Below are 9,774 nucleotides of genomic sequence, written 5' to 3' on the forward strand. Positions count from 1 at the left end.
CAGCTCCCCCCCCTCCCACCCCCCAACTCTGCGAGCTGAGTGAGGGAGTCCACCCTGTGGTTAATACTTGGTCACAAGCTCTGCTGCTCTTCCACAGAATGGAAAGAAGAAAAAAAGTTTTGAGCACATCTTTTATGGATGGCGATATTTGCTTCCGTAAGACTGAAGGTGAAACTAACTGCAGAGAGCAGCCTTGTTCCCCAAGAATACTGAGTGTTCCCGGTTCCCAGTGACAAACAGGACGCTGTGGTCTGCCAGGATTGTGATTACAGGATTTATTATTATTATTATTATTGATTACTCATTCTCCCTGAGGGAATGAATTGGCATCCATTTGAACCGGTGAGTGTGGTTTATGGACCCGTTTATGCAAGCAGCTTCCCAGTGGGACTAAGAAGGAAAGCCTGAAGAACTTCCAAAAAGCAGCCACTGAAAAAACCCTAGAGTCACAACAATAGGCTCCACCAGTGATCATATGATCAAGTCTCGGATAGATTTACATTCACTTGTTCATGGGGTTACCATAGGTCAGGGCCCACCAGAAGACAGCTGGCAGTGGCAGGGTTTAAAGGCTGGAAGCATGTAACAAGCAAACGCAACTTGTGAACTTTGATTTTTAAAAGCGGTATAGATGTTCTGGGAACAACTAGGGAAATGTAATCCTGGATCATATGCAGATGACACTGAGCTGATGTTATAATTCTTGGATGTGTTAATAGCACTGAGATTGCATAGAAGAGGTGGGTTCCAAAGCATTAGGGCTGACCAGCCTTGAAGATGGTAGACTTCCCTAGTCTCAGTCAATACTTGGTGAGTCTACCAGATCTAGCAGTTCCAAACCACCAGCCTCTGTACTGAAGAAAGATGAGGCGTTTTACTCCCCTAAAGAGACACACTCTTGGAAACCCATGGGAAGGTCTACCATACCCTACAGGGTCACTAAGGGTTGGGATCAACTTGATGGCAGTAAGTCTTGGATTTGGTTTTGTTTGTTTTAGGGTCATCACTGAGAAGGGGAGGGATGGAATGGGGAGCTCATAACAATGAGGACAAGAAAGAAGAAAACATTCCCAAACTGATTGTGGTGATGATTGCACAACTCTTTTTATTATGTTTCAACTCTTGAATTATGTGATGTTTAAATTGTATATCAATAAAACTGTTAAAGTTAATAATAATTGGTGAGTCTAGGTAAGTCTATTTGTGTGCTCATGATACTATTCTTACAATATTTCTTGTAGATTTTATTTTATTTTTCAAAAAAATAACTGCTTCCTCAAACAAACGGGCCCACAAACTTGCTCATTGATGCTCCATATTGGCTTGCGTGCCTTCTCCTTAACCAAATGCCTCAGCCTCCAGGATCACAGCCATCAGGTGGAAACATCTAAAGGAAGATTCACGCTGAGCCAAGAACCCAGGAATCCTGATTTAGTATACGGGTTCACCTCCACTTCCCTCTTGAACCAGTTGGTCCCTTTAGGCGTCCTCTGCAACAGAGCATGCTCAAACCCTACTCTCCTCTTCCACGAACCAGACTCTGTCAATCAATACTGTGCAGCACTGATAAGATATAGATCTAGCCATAGAAATCTTTAAGTATAGCAACAGAATAAGGAACGATCACCGTGTGCATTAATATTGTTTTATGAGGGCTTGTACACAACCTTTTTCTCTGTAAGGCATATTTTCCAGTTGTCCAATTTAGCAACTCCAAGGTGGATCATAAGCATCTAATCATCTGGTTTTACCAGTGCAAGGAACAAGGTGAGCATGGGTTCCAGATAGCTGCAGAGGCCAGTGCCACAGTCAAGGACATAGCCCCAATCTCCAGAGTCCCAAGTCCAAGGTGCTCCCCATTTGTAACCTGCTTTCTTCCTTCACCAAGTCCTGTGGTTTCTGCAATTGGGACTTATTAACCACAGGAATGTCTTATCATTTGGATATCTCATGAAAAGTGTTGATTGTATGGAGTTGATATTATAGGCAATTTCAATTTCCCTGATTGCCATTGCTAAGGTAAGGATTGTACAATCTGTCTCCCAAGGAGGCACCTGAGACCCAAAGAGTTATAGGGACTTGCTCAAGTGACAGAGGTTCCATGCCAGGTATTCTCAGACTCGGACTCAAAGAACTTCAATGATCCAGTTCCACAGTCATTTCTCAGATTGTAACTTTCAGAAACTAGAGCCAAACTTTTCTTTTGTCTTCAGTCATCAGACAAGAGCACATTGTTAAAAACCCTACAGTCTACGTTTTGTTCTTTGTTTAAACCCACATAGGTTTCTACTAAACAGTTCTACACACTGTTTGGAAAGATGCAATATCTTATCTGAACATGTTTTCAAAGTAGGTAAAGTGTGGTAGAGGGAGGGGAAAAAAGAGAGCTAGGATTATTGATAAGGAAACAAACTTGTATAAACTCATATCAATATTGGAAAGTCCTGGTAATTCAAGTCAAAATAACCTAGCTGTCAAAGAATTCAGTTAATAGTCCCTTGGCAAAAAAAAAAAAAAGGTACCCTGGCTTGGAATGAATATCTCAGTATTCTATCTCTGTGAACTCTTCAAAGTGTGAAAACAGAGTGAGAAAACAACAAATGCCGGTGAGGTTTTGCGTGGACTAGAATACTAACACATTGCTGGTGGGATTGTAAAACGGCACCACCACTCTGGAAAATAACATGCACAGAAAAAAAACTAGAACTAGAAATGCCTAATGATCTAACAATCTCATTCCTAGGACAAATAGACACATACAAACTTACCATATATCCTCATGGATAAGCCAAGTTTTTCAGCCCATTTTTTATGCAGTTTTTGTGGTAAAATTAGGTGCCTCGGCTGATAGTCAGGTGGGCTTATACTCGAGTGTATGCGGTATGCTCAAGGAGCCCTGCTGACATCGTGGCTGTGTGTTGTTGGGCTGCTAACTTCAAAGTCAGCGGTTCAAAACCATCAGCTGCTCCAAGAAAGAAAGAGGAAGCTTTCTACTCCGTAAAGAGTTACAGTCTGGGAACTGCCCCTGGGGGCAGTTCTACTCTGTCCTATAGCTGCACTATGAGTCAGCTTCAACTCAATGGCAGTGAGTGAGTGAAACCTGTGTTCACTGCAGTATTATTCACACTAGCAAATAGATAGAAACAATCTAAGTGCCCATCAACGGATGCCTGGATTAACAACTTGTGGTACCTACATCCTATGGCATACTGTGGGACTATAAAAACAATGAGTCCACAAAACGTGAGTGAGAAAGACATTGTGCTGAATGGAATACGTCAATCACAAAAATGAGAAATATTGTACAGTCCACTACTGTAATTTTTTAAAGTTAGGACTAGAGCTCCAATTTTGCTACCCACTCAATCTCTTTTCCAAATCCCACCTTTAAATGTGAGCACCCAGTCATGTGAGTGAACTACTTTCAAACTGATCCCTTCACCCCAGCCAAGCTTTTAAATGCCTCAGCCCCAGCCAACCTGTGAATAAAACCGTATGAAAAAGCTTGAGTCAGAACCATCCAGGCACGCATCTTGCAAACCCCAGACCCGCTGACAGCATGAGAGAATCAATATGGTGGCTGCATGGAGCCACTATGTTTGGGGGTGATTTGTTACCGTCGTTAGAAAACGAATGCCACAGCTAACATGAAACAAAAGTCCCACTAACATGCAATGTAGTACAAACTATGTACGATGTTATGTGATGCTAATCGAGCAGCAGCCGAGGATAGAGATGTTGCAGTTTGGTGGCGTCTAGCAAGAGGAAATACTCCATTGAAAAGAAGACGTTTGAAAGAAAGCCTCAAAGACACACAGCAGAGAGTCTGGCAGATTTGGTTTCCTCTCAGTGCTCACAGGGGCTCGGTCCTACGAGCACACTCTCACCCATACCAAATGCTCAAGTCTCCAGGTAAATGATAAAGTATATGCATGTAACGTGCCACCTTCTGGTATGCTTCACATCACATCTAGATTACTTATCATGCCAAATATGTACATTCTATGCAAATAGCACTTGTATTTTTTTTTAAAGCTTATCTGAGCAGGCTTTAAAAGCCCTTTTAGCCTTTAGGGCAGTGTGGCATTCAGACATTGTGCATCGGTTTGGAAGAACCGATAACTAGTTTTTTGGTTGAGTTCAGTGAACCTGTCATTAAAATGGCACTTGTAAACAGGCTCCTTTCTAAGGTGGGGAGCTGGAAATCACAAATTGAAGTTCCTTAATCCTTTTTAACGTTCATCTGCGCAACAGTGCTCTAAGCACCTACAATAATGCTCATTCTGTCTATAGGTATAAGAAATTAGACAGAACTGTGCTTGTAATATTGTTTGTTCATTTCATGAAACTCATTATGCTTTTGATGAAATATTACAGTTTACTCCCTTGCGTTCGTTACTTCAGTAAACAAGTATATATGGTAAAGAGGAAACGTGCCAGACAACCAGGTGACACATTGTCATTTGTTTCAGCTGTGTGTTATATCCCAGATGCCTTTGAGATCTGATGAGTAAATTATGCAATTCCTGAGAGAGTTCAAAGAGCTAAAAATATTGATAAAACAATTGGTATACATTCAGCATAAGCAGAAAGGAGTTTTTCAAAGATGTACCTGTTTAGAGAAGAGAAGTCACCTGTTTCTAATATCTCAAATACAATGACTAGTGTCCAATTGACCTACCTCTAAAGGAACAGGATCCTCATCCTACAGAGAAAAGACGGTTATGGATAAATCGCAGTCGATGATTCTCAGATAAAAGTGAGAATTATTTCTTGCAAGTGAGGACGCCAATGCAGAAGTAATATGGAAATATCTCAAATAATAGTTTTATTCTTCTTGTCAGGTATTCTTTAATATTTTTCAACTCATGGCAAAGTCTTTTGTGTAGTTCTTTTATTGTTCTTATTTAAGTATTAAAAGTATGAAATAATAAGCTACTTTTTGATATATCATTTTTTTCAAAACCATTTTATTGGGAGCTAATACAGACATAATATCATTCCGTAGTTCAATCACATGAAGCAGTATTGTACAATATATCATTTTTTAATACTTAAAAAAGTCATTAGGGCAGCAAACCTGTTGTTAAATTATTTTGTTCCCCACCCCAGTATTTTCCCTCCTTGTTCCATTGACTCTTCAGGTAAAGAACCCAGCGGTCAGGGGATTCCATGCCTGTTTAGGTAGAGAATGCTCCAAGCAGAAGGATTGGGGATGAGGAGCATCCCTGATTAAAGAGCAGTAAGAACGTCAGTAAAGCCTTCGTGTGGTACAAGTGGTTAAGTGAAGGTTAGCTATTCAAAGCTTCCCAGAGGCACCTCACAAGAGACGCCTGGGATCTCCTTCTGAAAACAAACTCGATAGGGCTGGTGGGACCCAAGCATCAGGGAAGAATAAGAGCAGAGAAACGCTGGCAGCAGGGCAAAGGGTGACCGTGTTGACTTCATGGGCCATTGTCCAGCCTTAAGCTTGCCCTCAGAGTGATGTAGGAACAGGGCAGCGTTTGGGCGCTAGCATGACCTTACCAACATTTGGGTCAGATCTCCCTGACTGCTGGGCTGTGTAGAGATGAACGCAGGGGCTGGCTGTTTAGGAAGCAATTTCAAAACTCCAAATGAGTAAAAGATGCTAGTGAGTTGGATCAGAATGTGGTTAACTGGATATTGTTCTTTTCTTCTTTATACTTTGTTGAAATTTCCAGATTCCCTATGTGCCTTTATTACCTTTATAATCTATAAAACAAAACTGATACATTTTAGGGATCCATATCTTAGTGAACTTTAGTTATAGTTCTCAAAATTTTGTTGTTCTTGTTGAAGTAATCATAATATAGATGCTCAGACAGGTACAGATAAGACGTAAGAGCTCAGGACACACGGAATCCAGGAACAAGAATGGGAGTAGTGATGCCAGCAGGGCAGGGGGAAGGTGTGGAGAGGAAGGGAGGAAGGGGGAATAGATCTCGATAACCGTCCCCTCCCCCACCCCCGCCCCCCACCCTGCCAAGGGGGATGAACAAACAAAACCATGGGGGAAAGGTGACAGCTGTCAGTGTAAGATATGAAAATAATTGTAAGTTATAATTTATCAAGGGGCTAGAAAGGTGGGGATAGGAGGGAGGGTTGTGGGGGGTGGAGTGGGGGAGCTGAAACCAAGGGCTCAATAATAAATGTCTAGAAGAATTAATTATTGCAACATACACACGAATGTACTTGATACAATTGATGTACAGATTGCTACAAGATCTGTAAGAGCCCTCAATAAAATGTTTCAAAAATTACAAAATAGATGATGTAGATGCTCCAAAAATGACAGACAGATGATAGATAGATAGATAGATAGATAGATAGACAGACAGACAGACAGATGATAGATAGACGTTCTGATCATTTTTAGTTGGACCTCCATACCACAGGGTTGTGGTGAAAACAGCACACAAGAAAAAAGGAGAGTCAAAACATGCCTGCTTTGTTTGGGACTTATTCTAAAAATAGCCATTTCAAGCTTAAAAAAATCCTTATTGAGTGTCAGAGAGTTTTCGAGCCTGCATTATCAATTTAACATGCTAATTACAATGTACAGCATCTTTCCCATTTTCACTTTTAAACACGGCTTAAATTCAGGGTGCCAAGTTTTCATTTCATAGCATACCCCCTTCTTTGCCGCTGCCAAGTCTCTGCATTGTACACGTACTACTAAGTATTTGCCTGTGCCTCGATTTTTTAAAAATTTTAGTTGTAGATTTCTTTTTTTTTCTTTTAATCGTTTTATTAGGAGCTCATACAACTCTTATCACAATCCATACATACATCAATTGTGTAAAGCACATTTGTCCATTCATAGCCCTCATCATTCTCAAAACATTTGCTCTCCACTTAAGCCCCTGGCATAACCATTTACGCTTGCCTTTTAGCCAAGCATCACGAAAAGATGGGAAAGGACTTTGAGTATTTTCATTGTCTTTGTGCTTTGGGTTTGATTGTTCTTTACCTTCAAACACCCTGCTGGTTAAATGCTCAGCTGCTAACCTCAAGGTTGATAGTTTGAACCCAGCCCCTACTGCTGCGCAGAAAAAAGAGATGTGGCAGTCTAATTCTACAACCTTAGAAACTGTAGGGAACCATTCTGGGCTGCTATGTGTCAGAATAACAGCCCTGGTGGCGCAGTGGCTAAGCACTGGGCTGCCAACCAAAAGATCTATTTCCAACCCAACAACTCCTTGAGAGAAAAATGAAGCAGTCTGCTTCTACAAAGATGGGCAGGCTCAGAAACCCTTTATAGAGGGTTGTTATGAGTCAGAATTTACTCCACAGTAACGGGTTTGGTATGTTTTTGGTTAACCTACTAATGCAAACCCTCCATTGTAACTGTAATTAGTTGAAGTTCAAGATTTCTAGGCATTTGGCCAGGAAAGTAGTCCAGATAAAACCAGAGTAACTAATTAAAAACATATTCGTGGTGCACTTATTTGCCAGGGACAGTGCTCCAAGAATATAGTCTTTTTCAAAGTATCTTTTATCATGCTAACCATCAGAGAGCAAATCATTGCTATCCGATTGGCTACTATCCTTTGCCTAATCTTTAAACCATGTGACTTCTGTTTCATTAAACAAGTCTTTATACTGCATCTCCGATGGACTAGAACCAAATCATTTTGGTGGGAATGCAAACGTGATTAAGCACGGGAGCTCGCCCCTGAAGAGTGTGCCACACTTCAGCAAGCGGCCATCTAGCTGGGAAGCACCAGAGCCCAGGTGGAAGCACCACACCAGCCTGTGGGATCATGAGGGGTTGACAGGAAGAAGTGTCACAAGTTCAAAAAACACCCATCCAAATTGATAAGAAAGGGACTGGATGTAGTGGAGACCCAAAGTCCACCAGCAAGATCACTGGACAATCCCTCTTAGAAGGGCCTCACGGAATGGAAGATAAATACAGGGTACCGTATGGCACTGATGAACCACATAACTATCCTCTAGTTCTTTAAGATTTCCTCCGTATGTGATAAGCCTCATTGGTCATGTTAGACTTGTGTATATTCAATTGTTCACTTAAGATTGCTCGCTACATGTCAGTCAAGAGAGATGACCCCTCAGAGACACTAACAGGAGTAACTGGTTCCCGGAGGATACGAGAAGTGTGGAGGGGGGCAGAGAGGGGACAGGAAGTAAAGGGGGGGAGAGGGGAATTGATAACACTGATGATTGTATAACCCCACTTGATGGGACTGTATGAGAAGGGAAGAGATATACTGGAATAAGTAAGATATGTCACTAAAAAAATTATTTTAGAAAAAAAAAAAGTGTGCCAACTAGTTGAGCGACAAACACTCAGACCAGTCGTGTGTGTTTGAACTATAGGAAACACACACTGAAAAGCTAAAGCCTGTGTCCTACCTCCCGAAGCTCTGGAATAGCCGGCTGAAGTGAGTGTTTTTCCTCCACTACAAAGAGTTAAGCACTTCTTTAGTTCTTAGCCTCCAGGTGCCTCGAGGAATTTGACCTGGATAAGAAGAAAGACAGCCCTGTTTGTTCTGTTCTCCTTTCTCACGAAGAATCTCCTAAATGTTCACTCTTGGTCTAAGAAGAAATGTTTCTATGACCGAGAGGATTAAGCAAACAAACAAACAAAAACCTTTCACCATTTCCTTGAAAAGTTTCATGGGGTAGCTGGTCTTTGCAAGAAATACAGATTTTATTTGGGGGTAGCTTTTTTTTTAAATCATTTTATTGGGGCTCATAAACTCTTATCACAATCCATACATACATCCATTGTGCCAAGCACATTTGTACATTTGTTGTCCTCATCATTCTCAAAACATTTGCTTTCTACTTGAGCCCTTGGTATCGGCTCCTCTTTTTTCCCCTTCCTCCCCCCCCTGCTCCCCTTCCTCACGAACCCTTGATAATTTATAAATTACTATTATTTTGTCATGTCTTACACTGTCCAATGTCTCCCTTCACCCACTTTTCTGTTGTCCGTCCCCCAGGGAGGGGGTTACCTGTAGATTCCTGTCATCAGTTCAGGGGGTAGCTTTACTGTCGGACTCACAGAGAAGCGATATAGAGCAATGTCGAGGGTGTGCGGTTTGTATTGATCCTTCATCACGGATTGGCCTTGATGGGACCCCTATCCGCTATTGTAGGCACCCACGCATCTGTGGCTCTTCTCCTGATGAGGTCTCCTCTTCTCCTTTCTGGCCCAGTGTCTCTTGGACTGTGGCCTCTCAGTCCTCTGGGCTCCTTTCCCACACCACCAAGCCTTGTTCCCTGCGCAAAATGAGAGCACGGGGTGGATCCTTCATAGCCAGTGTTCACTCCCTTCCTCTCTGACAGCTATTAGGGGGAGCCAAGTAAGGTGTACTGACGGAGGGCTATGTGGCATTCGCCCAGGGCCTGAGCAGGGTGAGGGAAGGACCTGTGCAGGTGGACAGAGACCAGGGTGGGTGCTAAGAGCCCAGCTAAGGTAAAAAGGGCCCCCATCCCATCGGGGAAGGAGGAGAGAGGAGCGATTTTATCTTCAGTTCCTATTCACACGCCCACGTCTCCAGCCGGACTGGGTGAGCACACAGCTGTAACATGAGCTTGTCTTCACTGGATCAAAGGTTTCTTGGCGCTCTGCTCTGTCCCCAAGGCAGGTCCCTCGTCGCTCCCTTTCTGCCTGTGAAAATATTTTTAAGAAACAACATGAAATGTAAATACTTAGGAGTGACTGCATGCTTTCCTTCCTAGGTCAACATAAAACGTCAACCTTAGTCTCAGACGCATGGAAAG

The 9,774-nt window shown here is 42.3% G+C and overlaps 1 protein-coding gene across 1 annotated transcript in view; it reads right to left on the minus strand.

Moving 5' to 3' along the window:
* The window catches only part of LOC101663970 (carbonic anhydrase 13), a 51,246-nt gene extending 42,140 nt beyond the window's left edge, over positions 1-9,106 (minus strand). The window contains exon 1 of the mRNA XM_004697731.2: positions 9,053-9,106. Coding sequence (XP_004697788.1) covers positions 9,053-9,106 — 54 coding nt within the window. The remainder of the gene's footprint in view (positions 1-9,052) is intronic.
* Between the last annotated feature and the right edge of the window lie 668 nt (positions 9,107-9,774).

This window comes from Echinops telfairi, unplaced genomic scaffold, assembly GCF_000313985.2.
Source record: "Echinops telfairi isolate 266 unplaced genomic scaffold, ASM31398v2 ScPeMD7_1;HRSCAF=3_0, whole genome shotgun sequence".
In the NCBI taxonomy this organism is placed as follows: domain Eukaryota; kingdom Metazoa; phylum Chordata; class Mammalia; order Afrosoricida; family Tenrecidae; genus Echinops; species Echinops telfairi.